The sequence below is a fragment of the Balaenoptera borealis genome (assembly GCF_965194805.1).
Source record: "Balaenoptera borealis genome assembly, contig: HAP1_SCAFFOLD_1297, whole genome shotgun sequence".
Classification (NCBI taxonomy): Eukaryota; Metazoa; Chordata; class Mammalia; order Artiodactyla; family Balaenopteridae; genus Balaenoptera; species Balaenoptera borealis.
In genome coordinates this window covers 24,414-49,275 of record NW_028122922.1, presented here as the reverse complement: position 1 = coordinate 49,275, position 24,862 = coordinate 24,414, and the positions used below count along the sequence as shown (strand labels likewise).

The 24,862-nt window shown below is 46.4% G+C and overlaps 1 protein-coding gene across 1 annotated transcript in view; it reads left to right on the top strand.

The window, feature by feature from the left end:
* Positions 1-24,862, top strand: part of LOC309621572 (uncharacterized protein) — a gene marked incomplete at its 5' end in the record, with an annotated part of 164,993 nt that overhangs the window by 120,682 nt on the left and 19,449 nt on the right. The window contains 2 exons of the mRNA XM_082408991.1: positions 6,125-6,262; positions 18,813-18,950. Of these exons, the coding sequence (XP_082265117.1) occupies positions 6,125-6,262; positions 18,813-18,950 (276 nt within the window). The remainder of the gene's footprint in view (positions 1-6,124; positions 6,263-18,812; positions 18,951-24,862) is intronic.

Sequence of the window (24,862 nt, the reverse complement as noted above, 5' to 3'; positions counted from 1 at the left end):
AACTAGGAGGCCCTTAGAGAACTTCGATGTTCTCAGTCTCATTTCGTGAGTAAGGAAACTGAGGCTCAGAGAGGTCGGGTTGACTTGTTCAAGTTCTCTCATTATGTTAGTATCATTACCAGGTTTCAGAACCTAAGTATCCTGACTTCCTTGCCAGGACTCCACTCTGAGCATGATACTGCCAGAAAGCAGGAGAAATAGAACTTATAATATAGGCATTTTTTTTGTCCATTAGAAAACAGTACGGCTATTACCATTGTCGTCTTCGGTGTCTCCCTTTGCTTGTGCAGTTCCCACGCTATTACCTAGAGGTGACGTACAGCTCAGTCCAACTGGTGAATTGAAAGAGTCATTTTTGCCCTCTTCAAGCCCGGTTTCTCATCCTACCTCAAAATGATTACCCGAAAGTGGATTTCTTAAGTGCTTTTGGAAAGGGAAAAGTTATCTGATTACTTCAGATTCCTCACCTATAAAGTGGTTATAACACCACCACCAATAATAATAGCAGTAATAATTAATAGATGAATAAGCTGATCTATTGCGTATGATTTATATGGAGGAAGATACAATAAGTTCTAGAAAGACAAAGAAAAATCATGACAAGCATATTACGTTAACGAAAAAGAAATCCATAGATATTAATGAAAACTGGGGTATGTGGCAAGTATCGAAGCCTAATGAATTTACTAACAAATGGCATTCTGTACCATCCATGCAATATTATGAAAGTGAATTTTGCCCACTCTATTTTAGTGAATACTATTAACCAGAAAACACGATGGAGGTGATAGAGGTGAATGAATTCCTAGCCAATGCATACAGACAGAGAAGGTATGTCAGTAAAAAATGCATAACAAGCAACAGAATGCAATAAATGTGCATGTATAGGTAGCCACAACACATATAGACAAGTATTTCAATGAAAACCGGTACGAAGCAGACAGCAAAATAATAAGTGTAAAAGAGTTTCATTATTGTGCTCCTTCATATTTTTACCCAGCAAGTAAGAGGTATTAAGCCTAGGAGAAATATATATTTCAATGAATATAGCTTATATAATAAGCAGAAAGGAAGCTTAAAATGTATCAGGAAGGTTTTTGGATTTATCCTAGAACTTAGATTAGAATCATCTTCAGCATCCAAGAAGATGGCATCCCAAAACCTCAAAAAACCATCATGCCTAGAATCCAATTAAAAAAGATTTTCGAATGTAAGAAAATCCACAGGACTCCACAATATGGTTTTCGATAAACGTGGATGTTTGTTTGTTTTGTTTCTTTGGCCGCGCCGCGTGGCCCTGGCCGTGAAAGCACCGAGTCCTAAGCACTGGACCGCCAGGGAATTCCCTAAGTGGGGGGAATTAGAGATGTGGGGCTTGACTTTTTCTTCTTCTTCTTCTTCTTCGGTAGCTAAGATCTACAAGCGAACGATGGCTGTTGATCAATGTGCTCTCTGTGTTAGGAAGGAAATAACTGTAAAAATGAAAAGCAGCCTTGCCTTAGAACCTACATATCACACCAAGGAAAATAGTCCTTCTGATTCAATTTAGAAGATATCACTTAAAATGTTGAATTGGTGAAATGTCTACCTAGTTTAAAAATTAGAAAGAATAAAACACTGAAAAGCAGCCCCCTAGATAACCACTGTGGTTGCTTGTTTATAGGAGGCATCATTTCTAAAACGTATTTCTAAAATGTTTATATTCAAAACTGTCAAGTGGCCAACTGTATTCAGAGAGGCAATAAAAGAAAGAAAACGGAGTATGACTTTTCTGATAAGCTGCCTTTCCCGGTGATCCCCTGTTCTGGCCTTACTTTCCTTCTTAAGTCTGTTAATGTAAGGGTTTGCTACCATCAACTTGGTTTTGCCCTGCTCTGAGCAGGTTTCCCTCTGTGCTGTTTCTGCTTTAATTGAAAATCTTTGGTTCCCATCAGCATTCCATTGCAAACTCCGTTTTTCTTGAGAGCTCCTCTATGCTTTCCCTCTTCATTCTTACATTTTCTCCCATCTCTTGGTGCCTGTTGGCCTGTGCTAATGAAAACCATCCTAAACTTCCTTACGCTCGACTCTGTGCCTCCCTGTAGAGCCCAGTACTCTCCATCCTCTCTCCCTATTCTCTCTTTTCAACTAGTCGAAATCCTAGTGGAGGGAGACCATTAGAGATGAAACATCTTGGTATATATTGCTAGTTTTCTATGTCCCCTGGCTTTTCTATGTTTCTGTTGAAACACTCTTGAGAAGTGTCTGATTTCGTTTTCTACATGGGTACCCTTTAAGGCTCAATACTGGAAAAGAAGGGGATCAGAGTGATCAACCCAATGTGGTATCCTAACGTAACAGTTAAGGAAAGCAACAGGCTTTGTGAGACAGCCAGTGATTTGTCCAAAGTCACACAGATAGTAAACGTCAAAGTCAAAACTGAAATTAGGTCTCCAGACGTGTAGTTCAATACTTTCCCTCATTATTCCATGCTATTTTGAATCTCCTACTCAATTTAGGGGCAAAAGAAATCGAACGCAAAACTTTCCAAAGTTTCTTTTCTTACCTGACATGGTCAGAGAAGAGGAAGCATCCACTGCAGGTACAAGGGATGAGGAGACAACACTAGAGGATGTCTGAGTGGCTGCAGCTGAACGGCGCACGTGTCCAGTACAGAGGTCACTGGTTACTGGTCCAAACAGCTCCACGGAAACCCCAAGGCTCTACCAAGTGGTAGTAGGTTTGGGAGGAGAGTGATGTCACAAAGCAGGCAGTTGAAAGGTATGAGAGAGCCAATAGGGAGGTCCGATCCCCAACAGGAAGGCGGGCTTGGGTGAAGAGAGTGTAGGAGAGCTAAAACAACACCTGAGTTTCTGAGCTTTGGGGAGGAGGAAATCCTAGAAGACAGATTTACCTCCCCCAGGCTCTTCCATTAGGGAAATCATTGCCACATTTCTTACAGACGTTCATTAATACACTGAACTAAGAGTTACTTATATTCTACAGAGTATTCTATTTTATGTATCATATACTTAGAGCTATATAGATCTTATTTAATTAATAATCCTTAGGAAGGAAAGAGCCATCTAGTTTGAACTATTACAGTTGTTCTGAAATCAGATGTGTCTAATGAGTGAACTGATAGCAGCTTTTAAGGAGCCAAAGTAGGGATTAAGAAGCTCTCTTTGTAACTTGGTTCAAGAGTAGGGTGAAGTTTCTTGAGTGTACCTTGTGGAGAATGTTGTGGTCCAAGGCTCTTCTCTTTCAGTTTCTTCTCCTTGACTCCTACCTTCCTTGGGCTGGGCTAGGCTGGGGGCCAGGTTGGACTTGCGACTTAACATTTCTCTTCCGCTTTCTCTTTTTTTTTTTTCTTCCATTATGGGCATTGCTTCGAGGACAAGCCTTGATCTTGCATTGGACGTTACTTCCTGTCAACTTCCAGCAGCAGGAGTCTTCTTTTCAGTGCTTGATGCTTCACGAAATAGACTCTGCCCGTTGGCAGCAAATACCAGAGAGCTAGGAGACAGAGCTGGTTGCAGACCTTTCCTCTTCCAGCCTTTGGTTGCAATTGTTTGGCCCATAATTTGCTAGCTCTAGTTCCTTGGGCCACACAGGTATCCTGCCATCTCCAGCTCTTGTTATATGTGAGAGACATTCTGAACACTGTCCCTTTTTCTTTGCACAGAAGTATATACAGTGTGGCAGTTACTGTAATCTCCTCCGCCTTGCAAACAGCCACTCTAGAATCTTGGACCTCTAGGACTCTCTGTCTTGCATGCTTGGGGGCAAGGCCAAGCAAAATGAAGAGGAGAATAATTAGAGAAAGAGGAGGACGTTGGTGGAGAATTGGGAGCAGGTAAGGTGAAAGGGCACAGGAGAAAAGAGATGCATGTAGACTTTTTGGTTTCTGTGGGAAACAGGTTGACACACTTGGGCCTCATTTGGTATTAACAGAACAGAGAGTTAAAGATCTAAGTAGCTAGATAGTGTGCAGCAACTGCCATGAAGTCTGTACACTGAAGAGAAGAGTCTCACATCTAGTTTTCATTTTGTTTTATGTCATAGTACCTTATTTATAGCATTCACTGGTGTGTTTGTAGAATACAGATGTTTTCAAATGCTCTGGTTTTGTCTACATGGTTATCTCCTTGTCCTGTTTGTAAGGAATCCAACATTGTAAGACATATTGCATGTTTTTCTCTTGACGATTGTTGACCTTGAAGCGTCATGAACTAACTTGAGCTGTTGGATTCTGTGGAGAAACGTTCAAAAGGGTCTGTGAAAAAGGCACTGTGGTGAGTCGCATTATGCACCCGAGCGTAAGGAGCAAGATATCTGCCACCAGCCCAGCTTGGCCTGGATTGCCTCTGTTTTAGTTCCCCTGGTTAGTGCTTTTCTCCCTAACCACTCTTGTGACTGTGATAATGTGAGTAAGGGCGGAGTTGCTAATGATCTATGTGTGAGGTAAGCTGGTTTGAGGGAGGCAATCTATGGACCTAGTCATTTTCCTTGGTGGTAAGCTTTCAGGGGTGCAGAGATGGATCTTCCTGGGGCCTTTTCTGGTCCCAGGAAGATATCGCATAGATGGGACCTCCCAAGACACACATTGAATCTTTAGGCCTGTTTTTCCTATTATGAGGTACGAACGAGTTTCTTCACTGATGGGGATGATGCTTATCTGAGAAGAAATTGTGAAAGGTGGTGTAGTGTAGAGGTGTGGCTTAAGCTTTTAAGTTTTCCTCCAGGTTTTTCCCCTAAGCTTCCTACTTCGGACGGCCTACTTACATGATACTAGTAGGTGATGTCCGGCTAACAGCTTCCTAAATATACCTGCAAGCCAGATCAGTGTCTCTTTTCTCTGTATTCCCATGGAAATCAAGAGTCCCGCCGAATTTTCCATCGAAACAGTTGATTTGTGTTGTCTCTAGGAATTCTAAAGGGCGTACCGTTGCTTCCTAACCGGTGTCATTTGGGAGATCCGCCTCTGTACGTTCAAATGATTAATTTTGAGACTTTGCTCATGTGTGCAGTAAACCCTTGAATTCCCTAAGACCTTCCTTTCCTCCATCTCCTACCCCATTAAGCCCGCTTCAGTTCATCTCCTGAATTTCTTTGGAATCTGTCAGCCAGCTCTTCCTCAACTTCCTAATACTGAACTTGCCTGTCTGTTGCGATTAGGTCCTAACTGGTGTCCATATATCTTGTTTCCTTCCAATCCACTCTTCACACAAGAAACCTTCAAAGCAAGTTGGAACGTTGCTCATAAACATCGCTCACAAGCATTGTTTTGAGAATAGAAAACACACTGTTGGCCTTTAAGACTCTGCGTGGTCTAGAATCCTCTCTGCTTCTCTAGCCCCATCTTGTGCCACTTTTGCCCTCACTTTCTATGCTTCAGATACACTGAATTAACCTTAGTTCTCACTCATCTGACAGAAGTCAGTTCAGATACTATTTTTCACTGTGATTCCTAGCATTAAGGAATTTGATTATCAGGTTTTGTATGAGGACTATTTCATCAGGGGTACAGAAGTTCTGGCCATCTCTGGTTTTGGATATCCCTTATTTGTTGAGACCTTTGCGTTGTTTGGTTGCCTTTTGTCTGTTTTCCAGATGGGAAAACAGGAACAAGGGAAGTATAGGTTATTACTAGGTGGGGTTGAACAAGTGGAGCAGCAAACTGCAAAGCAGAAAGAAGAGGGACGTACTATAGAGGGATATGACTTCCATTCTCAAGGCGCCTGCATCCTGTGCAGGGAGACAGCCTAACATAAAATGTGCCTAACAACAAATATATTGACTTCTTACTAAAAATCTCCAGTTCATAGAACCGAGGGGTTTGTACCTTCTCCTTTAAAAGTGATAGTCCTGGGACTTCCCCGGTGGTCCCGTGGTGAAGACTCTGCGCTTCCAATGCAGCAGGCGTGGGTTCAATCCCTGGTTGGGGAGCTAAGATCCCACATGCTGCGCAGCCAAAGAAATTTTTTTCGAACGTTATACTCCTGTATTGTTGGCTTTAGTGGTTTAGATTTTGTTGTACTGTTAAGAAGATTTCAGTTTATTTACCGGGAACAAACAACACATAATGTAAAAATAGTTTCCCAGAAACGATTTCCATCATTCTCTTCCTCCCTTTCTCCCGCAGACTGGTGTTTCACCTTGACAAGTTCTCTGTCATTCCATAGGAAAGCTGTCTGGCTTGGAGGTTGCAATCCCAGGGAATTTTTCATCAGCGGGGAAGTCTCCATCACTACAGAGGAATCAAGGGAGAAGTCAGTCCCTGGTAAGTGAGATGCTCCCCCTAAACACCAACACAGCAGTCGTGTACCTTTCAAGGGGTTCAGGGGCAAGATGGGCAAGGCATTTCTACTAACTCTTCTTAAGGATCACGGACAGTGCCCTATGCTACGAGGTAAGCGGTGACTGCTGTAGTTCTTACTGGTGATCCTTTCCTGTCACTGATTCTCGGCTTTCTTTGTATTTCATAGGACTGTTGTCAGTCCAATACAAAATGAGTCTTATTTTTAAAAACCTGAAATGTTTTACAGAGCCTAGCATTCTCATATAGGGTCCTTTCCATTCTCCCCACTTTCCCGAGAGGCCAAGAACACTTCACACCATGAACTAGGAGAGGGGGTAGAGCCCTTTCTGATGAAATACATCAACAAAGACAGAGCCTTAGCCTGCTTGCTCTCTGGACAGGATCTCGGACCACAAGGTCTTCAATCCTGGTATAAATGAAGGAAGTGAGGACAGTTCAACTGGCACTCTCATAACAAGAGTTCGGAAACACCTTCCGAAGAGACTATAGCAGTAGATGAGGGAAGGGAGTGCTACAGTGTGGCAGTACAGGGGGAATGATCGGCTACAGCAGTGAAAAGTGTGGTACCGATTGGTGTGCTCTCGGGGTTCTTGTACATGTAGCATAGATGACCTCTACGGTGGCCCTCCCACCTTCCCACCTGCATTAGGTGTTCTTTTTTTTTGTAATTTATGTTTATGTATTTATTTACTGTTTGAACTTATTTATTCTACGTATTTATGTTTTTGGCTGCACTGGGTCTCTCATTGCTGTGCACGGGCTTTCTCTAGTTGGCGGCTAGCGGGGGCTACTCTCGGTTGCGGTGTGCGGGCATCTCATCGCGGTGGCTTCTCTTGTTGCGGAGCATGGGCTGTAGGCACGTGGGCTTCGGTAGTTGAGGCTCACGGGCTCTAGAATGCAGGCTCCGTCGTCGTGGCACATGCGCTTAGTTGCTGCACGGCATGTGGGATCTTCGCAGACCAGGGCTCGAACCCGTGTCCCCTGCATTGGCAGGCGCCACCAGGGAAGCCCTAGGTGTTCTCATATAGAGTCTAAAAACAGAGAGCACTGAGAGAAGGTAGTGGTTATTAAAGGCTCAGGATCTAAATTCTACCTGTCTCTACACCCCTTCCCAGCTGTCGATTTGACCCCATTTTTGAATGCTGACCTCATTGTTCAACTTTTCTCTGCCGTCTGTATACTCACCTTGAAAACTTGTTTCTGTGATGCGTTGAGCAGACACAGGGTGGCAGACTGCAGAGGTGGAAGCTGGTGGTCGGATATTTGTGGGCTGAATCTCCTTCAGTCCCATTCCCATTTCTGGTTGCCCAGAGGCCCTACTTCCTGTGTGTGACGCCGAGCCGTAGGATTGCGGGCAGGAGCCAAGTTCTCCATACAGTAAAGACCCCAGTGTGCCTTGGTTACAGTAATATACCTGGCTTCCTTCCTGGCAGGGAAGTGACAGGCGGCTATGCCCCTGCTTTGTTCGTGGGCCTCCTGATCCAGCAGTTCCCTTGGCTCTGCCCCTGTCGTCAGCTGCCCCTAGGATAACTCTGAGCCCTAGCCACTTCTCTGGTAGATTTCCCTATTCCCCCACTACAGTCACACCTGAATAAGGCAACTCAGACCTTTCAGAGATGTGTCCTGAACCTCTTGTTTTCTGAAATACCTATCTGGTGGTTGTGAGACTTAAGGCCAGCGTCCCCGAGAGACTTTTTCTGTTTCTCCTAGTAAACCTAGACTCATCTTCTGTCACCTTCAACTCTACTCCAATTGTGTTCTTTCAACCCAGACCTCTGACCCTGCTTTTTACTTCTGCCATTTCATCCTCGCTCCTGCTTCCTTTCCTAAATCCATACGTCTCTTTTGGCCTTCCTAGCCCTGGGCCAAGTTCCTTCCTCTTTGCTCAGTTTTTACCCCTTTCCTTCATTCTCCCATCCAACTTTCAGTCCTTCCTTTCTCACGCCCCAGTTAGCAGCATCTGAAAATTCGAAAGGTTTGTTACTCGTCTATTAATTGTATTCCATTTACTTATTCAGTTCTATACCTGTCTTACCTGTGTATGGAAGAACAGCTGGTAGCCAAGGTGGCACCAAGAATCCTAGCAGCTCTCACTTGACGTATCCGTAGTAGTCGGCAATTTCCATTTCGTTTTCCCTCTCGGTGAAAAATTGCAGCTTGCCCGAAGAGGTGTATCTGGCAGCATTCTCCCGTTGTTGTTGAGCCCGCCTCTTCATGGCCTCTCGCTCTGGCCTCTGCTCTTGTTCGATGGGCTTTGACATGACTGGCTCAGGCACGTTGGGTTCCCTCCATGGAACTCGTTGCTTGCTGAAGTCTTGGAGTAGAAAGTGGGTTTGGAGCTTGGGTGGGGACTGGCGCTTATTCACAGCAGGGGGAACAGGCTCCCGCTGGAGAGGAGCGCCAGATGAAGTTTTGGAGGGTGCAGGCCTAGGAGCAGCAGACTGAGGGACACGAGGCTGGGTATGGTTGGGCCAAGCCGGTTGGGTTGGGTTGGTCACAGTTGGCTGAGCTGGTTTGGCGGGGCCTGGCAAAGAGGCAGGAGCTGGCTGGGATGAATTGGCTGCAGCAGGTTGAGCTGAGTCAGTAGAACCAGGCTGGGCACGGTAAGCCCCAGCAGGCCGATGTGAGGCCAGAGACTGTGGCCTCCGAGGAGCGGGTCGAGCTTGAGGCTTGTCCCAGGCAGAAAAAGGCAGAGGTATCAACTTGACCTTCCCAGGAGGAGGCCGCTCATACTGGGCTGGAGACGGACACTCTGTTTCAGCACTGCTGTCTGGTTTCTGGGCTTGGACTTGCGTTTTCTCAGGACCCTTCCCCTCACGTGGGGTATGCCGCCATGGCTGGATAGCTGGGGGTGGCTGGGGGTCTTTGGGGTTGCTTGACTTTCCCAAGAGCCGACAGGAAGAGCGCCCAGTTTTCGTCTCATTCTTCTTCCCCAGCGCATGAAGAACCTTCACAGACTCCAGCATGCGCACGCCAAGGGAGGTTCGAGGCTTTTGAAAGCTCTGTTGGAGAAGCTCAGTTTGGTGTTCCTTTCGCTTCGTGTGGGGGATTGCTGGCTTCTCTTCTGCCTTGACTTTGTTCCCTGACTGCTTGTTCTCCTCAGCCTTGTTTCTCCCTCTGGTCCTTTTGGTCTTTTCCTGCCCGTGGCTCTTAGTTTTGCTGATCTTTCTGGATGCAGCTTTCTGAGGTTTGCCTTGAGAGTGCTTGGCCGTGTTCACAGGAGCCCTGTCACTGACTGCAGCGTGGCATGTAACCACTTCTCCCCCTAACAGGCACTCTGGATTCTTTGGCTGGATTTTGGCCTTGGGAGCGCCACTGATAGGCTCAGAGGCTTTCTGTTTGTTCTTCCTGGGTTGATCAGAGGGAACCTTTATGACACTTGGCTTTTCCTGCACCTGATTCACCTTAATGGCTCTGGTGTCTTTAGCTTTGATCACGTTGGGACCTTGGGATTGATCAAGATCTTTCAAAGGATTAAAGAGCTGGGGAAGGTGAATATCCTCCGCCAGTGTAGTAATGTCTGCAAGACCACTGCTAGGTTCAATCCCATTTTCAAGTGTCCCTAGGTCCTGACGACTCCGGCTGTTCTCTCCCAGATCAGCATTTTCAGAACCAGGCTGCTCCTCTTGGCTGAGGGGATCGGTGCAGGCCAGCGGCTGGTGAATATCAGGGATTCCTAAAGGGAGTAGTGGAGGATCTTGGTTCTCTGTTGGGATCTGGTAGGCATCCAGAGGCTTTGAAAGCTTGGTTTTGATATCATCCACGTGCTTACTCTCTATTTGTCCCTGGCTTGGAGCTGGAGGCAGGGCCAGGAGACGCCTGGCACTCTGGACTGGAGCTGTCACTGAAATGTCCCCAAGTTCAGATGGTGGGTTACTCTCAAGTATGTGGCTGTTTCTGCTACTGCAGGACTTGGGGAGTTCTTGACTTTGTGTCACACAAAACGTCTGGCTTGGAGGTTGCAATCCCAGGGAATTTTTCATCACCAGGGGGGAGGTCTCCATCCCTACAAAGGGATCAAGGGAGAAGTCAGTCCCTGGTAAGTGAGATGCTCCCCCTAAACACCAACACAGCAGTCGTGTACCTTTCAAGGGGTTCAGGGGCAAGATGGGCAAGGCATTTCTACTAACTCTTCTTAAGGATCACGGACAGTGCCCTATGCTACGAGGTAAGCGGTGACTGTTGTAATTCTTACTGGTGAGCCTTTCCTGTCGCTGATTCTCGGCTCGCTTTGTATTTCATAGGACTGTTTATAAGTCCAATACAAAATGAGTCTTATTTTTAAAAACCTGAAATGTTTTACAAAGCCTAGCATTCTCATATAGGGTCCTTTCCATTCTCCCCACTTTCCCGAGAGGCCAAGAACACGTCACACCATGAACTAGGAGAGGGGGTAGAGCCCTTGCTGATGAAATACATCAACAAAGACAGAGTCTTAGCCTGCTTGCTCTCTGGACAGGATCTCGGACCACAAGGTCTTCAATCCTGGTATAAATGAAGGAAGTGAGGACAGTTCAACTGGCACTCTCATAACAAGAGTTCTGAAACACCTTCCGAAGAGACTATAGCAGTAGATGAGGGAAGGGAGTGCTACAGTGTGGCAGTACAGGGGGAACGATCGGCTACAGCAGTGAAAAGTGTGGTACCGATTGGTGTGCTCTCGGGGTTCTTGTACATGTAGCATAGATGACCTCTACAGTGGCCCTCCCACCTTCCCACCTGCATTAGGTGTTCTTTTTTTTGTAATTTATGTTTATGTATTTATTTACTGTTTGAACTTATTTATTCTACGTATTTATTTTTTTGGCTGCACTGGGTCTCTCATTGCTGTGCACGGGCTTTCTCTAGTTGGCGGCTAGCGGGGGCTACTCTTGGTTGCGGTGTGCGGGCTTCTCATCGCGGTGGCTTCTCTTTGTTGCGGAGCATGGGCTGTAGGCACGTGGGCTTCGGTAGTTGAGGCTCACGGGCTCTAGAATGCAGGCTCCGTCGTTGTGGCACATGCGCTTAGTTGCTGCACGGCATGTGGGATCTTCGCAGACCAGGGCTCGAACCCGTGTCCCCCGCATTGCATTGGCAGGCGGATTCTTAACCACGGCGCCACCAGGGAAGCCCTAGGTGTTCTCATAGAGAGTCTAAAAACAGAGGGCACTGAGCGAAGGTAGTGGTTATTAAAGGCTCAGGATCTAAATTCTACCTGCCTCTACACCCCTTCCCAGCTGTCGATTTGACCCCATTTTTGAGTGCCGACCTCATTCTTCAACTTTCTCTGGCGTTTGTTATACTCACCTTGAAAACTTGTTTCTGTGATGCGTTGAGCAGACACAGGGTGGCAGACTGCAGAGGTGGAAGCTGGTGGTCGGATATTTGTGGGCTGAATCTCCTTCGGTCCCATTCCCATTTCTGGTTGCCCAGAGGCCCGACTTCCTGTGTATGACGCCGAGCCGTAGGATTGCGGGCAGGAGCCAAGTTCTCCATACAGTAAAGACCCCAGTGTGCCTTGGTTATAGTAATATACCTGGCTCCCTTCCTGGCAGGGAAGTGGCAGGCGGCTCTGCCCCTGATTTGGAATCTGAGATGGTGTTCCCTGAGCAAGGCTGGCAGAAAGCGATGGATGTAGAGGGACCATGTTCTTGGCGTCTGAAGTTTTATCATACTGGGCTGCCAGAAACATGGAGGAGGCAGCTGTGTGGCGGTCAGTGAGTGCCAGAGTAAAGTCTCCGAGTGAAGAAGAATTCTTTTCAGTGCTTGCTGTGATGTCCCACTCAAGAACACCTGGATAGGAAGCAGCTGAAGTGGAGATCTGGCTGTGGTCAGTAACTCCAGATAACATAGTCGTGCTAGAATGTTGGTAAAGGTAGGCACTACCCATGAGTGTCTGGAAAGGGGTACCAGTAGCCGATGCCGAACTGACGGCAGGGGCAGAGACTCTGGAGAAGTTGCAGACACTTCGTGTTAGGGAAGTTGCATTGCTCACCACAGGAGGAGAATGCTGCAGAGAATTTAGAGTTCCAAGTAGAGATGGATGTTGGAAATTTTCTGTAAGAACAAGAGGGTCATGAAAAACTCAGGGAGGTTGAGAAATTCTCACTACGTTTGAGGAACGGCATCATCTGAAGGTTCTTGCTATCAGGACACCTCTACTATCACTACTTCCTGAGAAACCCAAAATCAGACAGTTGATGATGGCTGTAAGGACTGAGCAGTTTTCCACTCTTCTCTATTAACTGCCTGTGCTCCCATCTTGGGCACAGACGGGCAGAAGAGCCAAGTGGTGTGGTTCAGAGATTGTTCTCTAGGCTGGAAGCAACCTTCTCCCTGCCCTGTCTTTCCCTTCAGCCTGCACTCGTATTGACTTCTATGCTATTTCCTAGACTGGAAGCATTTTAGAACTAGGAGGCCCTTAGAGAACTTCGATGTTCTCAGTCTCATTTCGTGAGTAAGGAAACTGAGGCTCAGAGAGGTCGGGTTGACTTGTTCAAGTTCTCTCATTATGTTAGTATCATTACCAGGTTTCAGAACCTAAGTATCCTGACTTCCTTGCCAGGACTCCACTCTGAGCATGATACTGCCAGAAAGCAGGAGAAATAGAACTTATAATATAGGCATTTTTTTTGTCCATTAGAAAACAGTACGGCTATTACCATTGTCGTCTTCGGTGTCTCCCTTTGCTTGTGCAGTTCCCACGCTATTACCTAGAGGTGACGTACAGCTCAGTCCAACTGGTGAATTGAAAGAGTCATTTTTGCCCTCTTCAAGCCCGGTTTCTCATCCTACCTCAAAATGATTACCCGAAAGTGGATTTCTTAAGTGCTTTTGGAAAGGGAAAAGTTATCTGATTACTTCAGATTCCTCACCTATAAAGTGGTTATAACACCACCACCAATAATAATAGCAGTAATAATTAATAGATGAATAAGCTGATCTATTGCGTATGATTTATATGGAGGAAGATACAATAAGTTCTAGAAAGACAAAGAAAAATCATGACAAGCATATTACGTTAACGAAAAAGAAATCCATAGATATTAATGAAAACTGGGGTATGTGGCAAGTATCGAAGCCTAATGAATTTACTAACAAATGGCATTCTGTACCATCCATGCAATATTATGAAAGTGAATTTTGCCCACTCTATTTTAGTGAATACTATTAACCAGAAAACACGATGGAGGTGATAGAGGTGAATGAATTCCTAGCCAATGCATACAGACAGAGAAGGTATGTCAGTAAAAAATGCATAACAAGCAACAGAATGCAATAAATGTGCATGTATAGGTAGCCACAACACATATAGACAAGTATTTCAATGAAAACCGGTACGAAGCAGACAGCAAAATAATAAGTGTAAAAGAGTTTCATTATTGTGCTCCTTCATATTTTTACCCAGCAAGTAAGAGGTATTAAGCCTAGGAGAAATATATATTTCAATGAATATAGCTTATATAATAAGCAGAAAGGAAGCTTAAAATGTATCAGGAAGGTTTTTGGATTTATCCTAGAACTTAGATTAGAATCATCTTCAGCATCCAAGAAGATGGCATCCCAAAACCTCAAAAAACCATCATGCCTAGAATCCAATTAAAAAAGATTTTCGAATGTAAGAAAATCCACAGGACTCCACAATATGGTTTTCGATAAACGTGGATGTTTGTTTGTTTTGTTTCTTTGGCCGCGCCGCGTGGCCCTGGCCGTGAAAGCACCGAGTCCTAAGCACTGGACCGCCAGGGAATTCCCTAAGTGGGGGGAATTAGAGATGTGGGGCTTGACTTTTTCTTCTTCTTCTTCTTCTTCGGTAGCTAAGATCTACAAGCGAACGATGGCTGTTGATCAATGTGCTCTCTGTGTTAGGAAGGAAATAACTGTAAAAATGAAAAGCAGCCTTGCCTTAGAACCTACATATCACACCAAGGAAAATAGTCCTTCTGATTCAATTTAGAAGATATCACTTAAAATGTTGAATTGGTGAAATGTCTACCTAGTTTAAAAATTAGAAAGAATAAAACACTGAAAAGCAGCCCCCTAGATAACCACTGTGGTTGCTTGTTTATAGGAGGCATCATTTCTAAAACGTATTTCTAAAATGTTTATATTCAAAACTGTCAAGTGGCCAACTGTATTCAGAGAGGCAATAAAAGAAAGAAAACGGAGTATGACTTTTCTGATAAGCTGCCTTTCCCGGTGATCCCCTGTTCTGGCCTTACTTTCCTTCTTAAGTCTGTTAATGTAAGGGTTTGCTACCATCAACTTGGTTTTGCCCTGCTCTGAGCAGGTTTCCCTCTGTGCTGTTTCTGCTTTAATTGAAAATCTTTGGTTCCCATCAGCATTCCATTGCAAACTCCGTTTTTCTTGAGAGCTCCTCTATGCTTTCCCTCTTCATTCTTACATTTTCTCCCATCTCTTGGTGCCTGTTGGCCTGTGCTAATGAAAACCATCCTAAACTTCCTTACGCTCGACTCTGTGCCTCCCTGTAGAGCCCAGTACTCTCCATCCTCTCTCCCTATTCTCTCTTTTCAACTAGTCGAAATCCTAGTGGAGGGAGACCATTAGAGATGAAACATCTTGGTATATATTGCTAGTTTTCTATGTCCCCTGGCTTTTCTATGTTTCTGTTGAAACACTCTTGAGAAGTGTCTGATTTCGTTTTCTACATGGGTACCCTTTAAGGCTCAATACTGGAAAAGAAGGGGATCAGAGTGATCAACCCAATGTGGTATCCTAACGTAACAGTTAAGGAAAGCAACAGGCTTTGTGAGACAGCCAGTGATTTGTCCAAAGTCACACAGATAGTAAACGTCAAAGTCAAAACTGAAATTAGGTCTCCAGACGTGTAGTTCAATACTTTCCCTCATTATTCCATGCTATTTTGAATCTTCTACTCAATTTAGGGGCAAAAGAAATCGAACGCAAAACTTTCCAAAGTTTCTTTTCTTACCTGACATGGTCAGAGAAGAGGAAGCATCCACTGCAGGTACAAGGGATGAGGAGACAACACTAGAGGATGTCTGAGTGGCTGCAGCTGAACGGCGCACGTGTCCAGTACAGAGGTCACTGGTTACTGGTCCAAACAGCTCCACGGAAACCCCAAGGCTCTACCAAGTGGTAGTAGGTTTGGGAGGAGAGTGATGTCACAAAGCAGGCAGTTGAAAGGTATGAGAGAGCCAATAGGGAGGTCCGATCCCCAACAGGAAGGCGGGCTTGGGTGAAGAGAGTGTAGGAGAGCTAAAACAACACCTGAGTTTCTGAGCTTTGGGGAGGAGGAAATCCTAGAAGACAGATTTACCTCCCCCAGGCTCTTCCATTAGGGAAATCATTGCCACATTTCTTACAGACGTTCATTAATACACTGAACTAAGAGTTACTTATATTCTACAGAGTATTCTATTTTATGTATCATATACTTAGAGCTATATAGATCTTATTTAATTAATAATCCTTAGGAAGGAAAGAGCCATCTAGTTTGAACTATTACAGTTGTTCTGAAATCAGATGTGTCTAATGAGTGAACTGATAGCAGCTTTTAAGGAGCCAAAGTAGGGATTAAGAAGCTCTCTTTGTAACTTGGTTCAAGAGTAGGGTGAAGTTTCTTGAGTGTACCTTGTGGAGAATGTTGTGGTCCAAGGCTCTTCTCTTTCAGTTTCTTCTCCTTGACTCCTACCTTCCTTGGGCTGGGCTAGGCTGGGGGCCAGGTTGGACTTGCGACTTAACATTTCTCTTCCGCTTTCTCTTTTTTTTTTTTCTTCCATTATGGGCATTGCTTCGAGGACAAGCCTTGATCTTGCATTGGACGTTACTTCCTGTCAACTTCCAGCAGCAGGAGTCTTCTTTTCAGTGCTTGATGCTTCACGAAATAGACTCTGCCCGTTGGCAGCAAATACCAGAGAGCTAGGAGACAGAGCTGGTTGCAGACCTTTCCTCTTCCAGCCTTTGGTTGCAATTGTTTGGCCCATAATTTGCTAGCTCTAGTTCCTTGGGCCACACAGGTATCCTGCCATCTCCAGCTCTTGTTATATGTGAGAGACATTCTGAACACTGTCCCTTTTTCTTTGCACAGAAGTATATACAGTGTGGCAGTTACTGTAATCTCCTCCGCCTTGCAAACAGCCACTCTAGAATCTTGGACCTCTAGGACTCTCTGTCTTGCATGCTTGGGGGCAAGGCCAAGCAAAATGAAGAGGAGAATAATTAGAGAAAGAGGAGGACGTTGGTGGAGAATTGGGAGCAGGTAAGGTGAAAGGGCACAGGAGAAAAGAGATGCATGTAGACTTTTTGGTTTCTGTGGGAAACAGGTTGACACACTTGGGCCTCATTTGGTATTAACAGAACAGAGAGTTAAAGATCTAAGTAGCTAGATAGTGTGCAGCAACTGCCATGAAGTCTGTACACTGAAGAGAAGAGTCTCACATCTAGTTTTCATTTTGTTTTATGTCATAGTACCTTATTTATAGCATTCACTGGTGTGTTTGTAGAATACAGATGTTTTCAAATGCTCTGGTTTTGTCTACATGGTTATCTCCTTGTCCTGTTTGTAAGGAATCCAACATTGTAAGACATATTGCATGTTTTTCTCTTGACGATTGTTGACCTTGAAGCGTCATGAACTAACTTGAGCTGTTGGATTCTGTGGAGAAACGTTCAAAAGGGTCTGTGAAAAAGGCACTGTGGTGAGTCGCATTATGCACCCGAGCGTAAGGAGCAAGATATCTGCCACCAGCCCAGCTTGGCCTGGATTGCCTCTGTTTTAGTTCCCCTGGTTAGTGCTTTTCTCCCTAACCACTCTTGTGACTGTGATAATGTGAGTAAGGGCGGAGTTGCTAATGATCTATGTGTGAGGTAAGCTGGTTTGAGGGAGGAAATCTATGGACCTAGTCATTTTCCTTGGTGGTAAGCTTTCAGGGGTGCAGAGATGGATCTTCCTGGGGCCTTTTCTGGTCCCAGGAAGATATCGCATAGATGGGACCTCCCAAGACACACATTGAATCTTTAGGCCTGTTTTTCCTATTATGAGGTACGAACGAGTTTCTTCACTGATGGGGATGATGCTTATCTGAGAAGAAATTGTGAAAGGTGGTGTAGTGTAGAGGTGTGGCTTAAGCTTTTAAGTTTTCCTCCAGGTTTTTCCCCTAAGCTTCCTACTTCGGACGGCCTACTTACATGATACTAGTAGGTGATGTCCGGCTAACAGCTTCCTAAATATACCTGCAAGCCAGATCAGTGTCTCTTTTCTCTGTATTCCCATGGAAATCAAGAGTCCCGCCGAATTTTCCATCGAAACAGTTGATTTGTGTTGTCTCTAGGAATTCTAAAGGGCGTACCGTTGCTTCCTAACCGGTGTCATTTGGGAGATCCGCCTCTGTACGTTCAAATGATTAATTTTGAGACTTTGCTCATGTGTGCAGTAAACCCTTGAATTCCCTAAGACCTTCCTTTCCTCCATCTCCTACCCCATTAAGCCCGCTTCAGTTCATCTCCTGAATTTCTTTGGAATCTGTCAGCCAGCTCTTCCTCAACTTCCTAATACTGAACTTGCCTGTCTGTTGCGATTAGGTCCTAACTGGTGTCCATATATCTTGTTTCCTTCCAATCCACTCTTCACACAAGAAACCTTCAAAGCAAGTTGGAACGTTGCTCATAAACATCGCTCACAAGCATTGTTTTGAGAATAGAAAACACACTGTTGGCCTTTAAGACTCTGCGTGGTCTAGAATCCTCTCTGCTTCTCTAGCCCCATCTTGTGCCACTTTTGCCCTCACTTTCTATGCTTCAGATACACTGAATTAACCTTAGTTCTCACTCATCTGACAGAAGTCAGTTCAGATACTATTTTTCACTGTGATTCCTAGCATTAAGGAATTTGATTATCAGGTTTTGTATGAGGACTATTTCATCAGGGGTACAGAAGTTCTGGCCATCTCTGGTTTTGGATATCCCTTATTTGTTGAGACCTTTGCGTTGTTTGGTTGCCTTTTGTCTGTTTTCCAGATGGGAAAACAGGAACAAGGGAAGTATAGGTTATTACTAGGTGGGGTTGAACAAGTGGAGCAGCAAACTGCAAAGCAGAAAGAAGAGGGACGTACTATAGAGGGATATGACTTCCATTCTCAAGGCGCCTGCATCCTGTGCAGGGAGACAGCCTAACATAAAATGTGCCTAACAACAAATATATTGACTTCTTACTAAAAATCTCCAGTTCATAGAACCGAGGGGTTTGTACCTTCTCCTTTAAAAGTGATAGTCCTGGGACTTCCCCGGTGGTCCCGTGGTGAAGACTCTGCGCTTCCAATGCAGCAGGCGTGGGTTCAATCCCTGGTTGGGGAGCTAAGATCCCACATGCTGCGCAGCCAAAGAAATTTTTTTCGAACGTTATACTCCTGTATTGTTGGCTTTAGTGGTTTAGATTTTGTTGTACTGTTAAGAAGATTTCAGTTTATTTACCGGGAACAAACAACACATAATGTAAAAATAGTTTCCCAGAAACGATTTCCATCATTCTCTTCCTCCCTTTCTCCCGCAGACTGGTGTTTCACCTTGACAAGTTCTCTGTCATTCCATAGGAAAGCTGTCTGGCTTGGAGGTTGCAATCCCAGGGAATTTTTCATCAGCGGGGAAGTCTCCATCACTACAGAGGAATCAAGGGAGAAGTCAGTCCCTGGTAAGTGAGATGCTCCCCCTAAACACCAACACAGCAGTCGTGTACCTTTCAAGGGGTTCAGGGGCAAGATGGGCAAGGCATTTCTACTAACTCTTCTTAAGGATCACGGACAGTGCCCTATGCTACGAGGTAAGCGGTGACTGCTGTAGTTCTTACTGGTGATCCTTTCCTGTCACTGATTCTCGGCTTTCTTTGTATTTCATAGGACTGTTGTCAGTCCAATACAAAATGAGTCTTATTTTTAAAAACCTGAAATGTTTTACAGAGCCTAGCATTCTCATATAGGGTCCTTTCCATTCTCCCCACTTTCCCGAGAGGCCAAGAACACTTCACACCATGAACTAGGAGAGGGGGTAGAGCCCTTTCTGATGAAATACATCAACAAAGACAGAGCCTTAGCCTGCTTGCTCTCTGGACAGGATCTCGGACCACAAGGTCTTCAATCCTGGTATAAATGAAGGAAGTGAGGACAGTTCAACTGGCACTCTCATAACAAGAGTTCGGAAACACCTTCCGAAGAGACTATAGCAGTAGATGAGGGAAGGGAGTGCTACAGTGTGGCAGTACAGGGGGAATGATCGGCTACAGCAGTGAAAAGTGTGGTACCGATTGGTGTGCTCTCGGGGTTCTTGTACATGTAGCATAGATGACCTCTACGGTGGCCCTCCCACCTTCCCACCTGCATTAGGTGTTCTTTTTTTTTGTAATTTATGTTTATGTATTTATTTACTGTTTGAACTTATTTATTCTACGTATTTATGTTTTTGGCTGCACTGGGTCTCTCATTGCTGTGCACGGGCTTTCTCTAGTTGGCGGCTAGCGGGGGCTACTCTCGGTTGCGGTGTGCGGGCATCTCATCGCGGTGGCTTCTCTTGTTGCGGAGCATGGGCTGTAGGCACGTGGGCTTCGGTAGTTGAGGCTCACGGGCTCTAGAATGCAGGCTCCGTCGTCGTGGCACATGCGCTTAGTTGCTGCACGGCATGTGGGATCTTCGCAGACCAGGGCTCGAACCCGTGTCCCCTGCATTGGCAGGCGCCACCAGGGAAGCCCTAGGTGTTCTCATATAGAGTCTAAAAACAGAGAGCACTGAGAGAAGGTAGTGGTTATTAAAGGCTCAGGATCTAAATTCTACCTGTCTCTACACCCCTTCCCAGCTGTCGATTTGACCCCATTTTTGAATGCTGACCTCATTGTTCAACTTTTCTCTGCCGTCTGTATACTCACCTTGAAAACTTGTTTCTGTGATGCGTTGAGCAGACACAGGGTGGCAGACTGCAGAGGTGGAAGCTGGTGGTCGGATATTTGTGGGCTGAATCTCCTTCAGTCCCATTCCCATTTCTGGTTGCCCAGAGGCCCTACTTCCTGTGTGTGACGCCGAGCCGTAGGATTGCGGGCAGGAGCCAAGTTCTCCATACAGTAAAGACCCCAGTGTGCCTTGGTTACAGTAATATACCTGGCTTCCTTCCTGGCAGGGAAGTGACAGGCGGCTATGCCCCTGCTTTGTTCGTGGGCCTCCTGATCCAGCAGTTCCCTTGGCTCTGCCCCTGTCGTCAGCTGCCCCTAGGATAACTCTGAGCCCTAGCCACTTCTCTGGTAGATTTCCCTATTCCCCCACTACAGTCACACCTGAATAAGGCAACTCAGACCTTTCAGAGATGTGTCCTGAACCTCTTGTTTTCTGAAATACCTATCTGGTGGTTGTGAGACTTAAGGCCAGCGTCCCCGAGAGACTTTTTCTGTTTCTCCTAGTAAACCTAGACTCATCTTCTGTCACCTTCAACTCTACTCCAATTGTGTTCTTTCAACCCAGACCTCTGACCCTGCTTTTTACTTCTGCCATTTCATCCTCGCTCCTGCTTCCTTTCCTAAATCCATACGTCTCTTTTGGCCTTCCTAGCCCTGGGCCAAGTTCCTTCCTCTTTGCTCAGTTTTTACCCCTTTCCTTCATTCTCCCATCCAACTTTCAGTCCTTCCTTTCTCACGCCCCAGTTAGCAGCATCTGAAAATTCGAAAGGTTTGTTACTCGTCTATTAATTGTATTCCATTTACTTATTCAGTTCTATACCTGTCTTACCTGTGTATGGAAGAACAGCTGGTAGCCAAGGTGGCACCAAGAATCCTAGCAGCTCTCACTTGACGTATCCGTAGTAGTCGGCAATTTCCATTTCGTTTTCCCTCTCGGTGAAAAATTGCAGCTTGCCCGAAGAGGTGTATCTGGCAGCATTCTCCCGTTGTTGTTGAGCCCGCCTCTTCATGGCCTCTCGCTCTGGCCTCTGCTCTTGTTCGATGGGCTTTGACATGACTGGCTCAGGCACGTTGGGTTCCCTCCATGGAACTCGTTGCTTGCTGAAGTCTTGGAGTAGAAATTGGGTTTGGAGCTTGGGTGGGGACTGGCGCTTATTCACAGCAGGGGGAACAGGCTCCCGCTGGAGAGGAGCGCCAGATGAAGTTTTGGAGGGTGCAGGCCTAGGAGCAGCAGACTGAGGGACACGAGGCTGGGTATGGTTGGGCCAAGCCGGTTGGGTTGGGTTGGTCACAGTTGGCTGAGCTGGTTTGGCGGGGCCTGGCAAAGAGGCAGGAGCTGGCTGGGATGAATTGGCTGCAGCAGGTTGAGCTGAGTCAGTAGAACCAGGCTGGGCACGGTAAGCCCCAGCAGGCCGATGTGAGGCCAGAGACTGTGGCCTCCGAGGAGCGGGTCGAGCTTGAGGCTTGTCCCAGGCAGAAAAAGGCAGAGGTATCAACTTGACCTTCCCAGGAGGAGGCCGCTCATACTGGGCTGGAGACGGACACTCTGTTTCAGCACTGCTGTCTGGTTTCTGGGCTTGGACTTGCGTTTTCTCAGGACCCTTCCCCTCACGTGGGGTATGCCGCCATGGCTGGATAGCTGGGGGTGGCTGGGGGTCTTTGGGGTTGCTTGACTTTCCCAAGAGCCGACAGGAAGAGCGCCCAGTTTTCGTCTCATTCTTCTTCCCCAGCGCATGAAGAACCTTCACAGACTCCAGCATGCGCACGCCAAGGGAGGTTCGAGGCTTTTGAAAGCTCTGTTGGAGAAGCTCAGTTTGGTGTTCCTTTCGCTTCGTGTGGGGGATTGCTGGCTTCTCTTCTGCCTTGACTTTGTTCCCTGACTGCTTGTTCTCCTCAGCCTTGTTTCTCCCTCTGGTCCTTTTGGTCTTTTCCTGCCCGTGGCTCTTAGTTTTGCTGATCTTTCTGGATGCAGCTTTCTGAGGTTTGCCTTGAGAGTGCTTGGCCGTGTTCACAGGAGCCCTGTCACTGACTGCAGCGTGGCATGTAACCACTTCTCCCCCTAACAGGCACTCTGGATTCTTTGGCTGGATTTTGGCCTTGGGAGCGCCACTGATAGGCTCAGAGGCTTTCTGTTTGTTCTTCCTGGGTTGATCAGAGGGAACCTTTATGACACTTGGCTTTTCCTGCACCTGATTCACCTTAATGGCTCTGGTGTCTTTAGCTTTGATCACGTTGGGACCTTGGGATTGATCAAGATCTTTCAAAGGATTAAAGAGCTGGGGAAGGTGAATATCCTCCGCCAGTGTAGTAATGTCTGCAAGACCACTGCTAGGTTCAATCCCATTTTCAAGTGTCCCTAGGTCCTGACGACTCCGGCTGTTCTCTCCCAGATCAGCATTTTCAGAACCAGGCTGCTCCTCTTGGCTGAGGGGATCGGTGCAGGCCAGCGGCTGGTGAATATCAGGGATTCCTAAAGGGAGTAGTGGAGGATCTTGGTTCTCTGTTGGGATCTGGTAGGCATCCAGAGGCTTTGAAAGCTTGGTTTTGATATCATCCACGTGCTTACTCTCTATTTGTCCCTGGCTTGGAGCTGGAGGCAGGGCCAGGAGACGCCTGGCACTCTGGACTGGAGCTGTCACTGAAATGTCCCCAAGTTCAGATGGTGGGTTACTCTCAAGTATGTGGCTGTTTCTGCTACTGCAGGACTTGGGGAGTTCTTGACTTTGTGTCACACAAAACGTCTGGCTTGGAGGTTGCAATCCCAGGGAATTTTTCATCACCAGGGGGGAGGTCTCCATCCCTACAAAGGGATCAAGGGAGAAGTCAGTCCCTGGTAAGTGAGATGCTCCCCCTAAACACCAACACAGCAGTCGTGTACCTTTCAAGGGGTTCAGGGGCAAGATGGGCAAGGCATTTCTACTAACTCTTCTTAAGGATCACGGACAGTGCCCTATGCTACGAGGTAAGCGGTGACTGTTGTAATTCTTACTGGTGAGCCTTTCCTGTCGCTGATTCTCGGCTCGCTTTGTATTTCATAGGACTGTTTATAAGTCCAATACAAAATGAGTCTTATTTTTAAAAACCTGAAATGTTTTACAAAGCCTAGCATTCTCATATAGGGTCCTTTCCATTCTCCCCACTTTCCCGAGAGGCCAAGAACACGTCACACCATGAACTAGGAGAGGGGGTAGAGCCCTTGCTGATGAAATACATCAACAAAGACAGAGTCTTAGCCTGCTTGCTCTCTGGACAGGATCTCGGACCACAAGGTCTTCAATCCTGGTATAAATGAAGGAAGTGAGGACAGTTCAACTGGCACTCTCATAACAAGAGTTCTGAAACACCTTCCGAAGAGACTATAGCAGTAGATGAGGGAAGGGAGTGCTACAGTGTGGCAGTACAGGGGGAACGATCGGCTACAGCAGTGAAAAGTGTGGTACCGATTGGTGTGCTCTCGGGGTTCTTGTACATGTAGCATAGATGACCTCTACAGTGGCCCTCCCACCTTCCCACCTGCATTAGGTGTTCTTTTTTTTGTAATTTATGTTTATGTATTTATTTACTGTTTGAACTTATTTATTCTACGTATTTATTTTTTTGGCTGCACTGGGTCTCTCATTGCTGTGCACGGGCTTTCTCTAGTTGGCGGCTAGCGGGGGCTACTCTTGGTTGCGGTGTGCGGGCTTCTCATCGCGGTGGCTTCTCTTTGTTGCGGAGCATGGGCTGTAGGCACGTGGGCTTCGGTAGTTGAGGCTCACGGGCTCTAGAATGCAGGCTCCGTCGTTGTGGCACATGCGCTTAGTTGCTGCACGGCATGTGGGATCTTCGCAGACCAGGGCTCGAACCCGTGTCCCCCGCATTGCATTGGCAGGCGGATTCTTAACCACGGCGCCACCAGGGAAGCCCTAGGTGTTCTCATAGAGAGTCTAAAAACAGAGGGCACTGAGCGAAGGTAGTGGTTATTAAAGGCTCAGGATCTAAATTCTACCTGCCTCTACACCCCTTCCCAGCTGTCGATTTGACCCCATTTTTGAGTGCCGACCTCATTCTTCAACTTTCTCTGGCGTTTGTTATACTCACCTTGAAAACTTGTTTCTGTGATGCGTTGAGCAGACACAGGGTGGCAGACTGCAGAGGTGGAAGCTGGTGGTCGGATATTTGTGGGCTGAATCTCCTTCGGTCCCATTCCCATTTCTGGTTGCCCAGAGGCCCGACTTCCTGTGTATGACGCCGAGCCGTAGGATTGCGGGCAGGAGCCAAGTTCTCCATACAGTAAAGACCCCAGTGTGCCTTGGTTATAGTAATATACCTGGCTCCCTTCCTGGCAGGGAAGTGGCAGGCGGCTCTGCCCCTGATTTGGAATCTGAGATGGTGTTCCCTGAGCAAGGCTGGCAGAAAGCGATGGATGTAGAGGGACCATGTTCTTGGCGTCTGAAGTTTTATCATACTGGGCTGCCAGAAACATGGAGGAGGCAGCTGTGTGGCGGTCAGTGAGTGCCAGAGTAAAGTCTCCGAGTGAAGAAGAATTCTTTTCAGTGCTTGCTGTGATGTCCCACTCAAGAACACCTGGATAGGAAGCAGCTGAAGTGGAGATCTGGCTGTGGTCAGTAACTCCAGATAACATAGTCGTGCTAGAATGTTGGTAAAGGTAGGCACTACCCATGAGT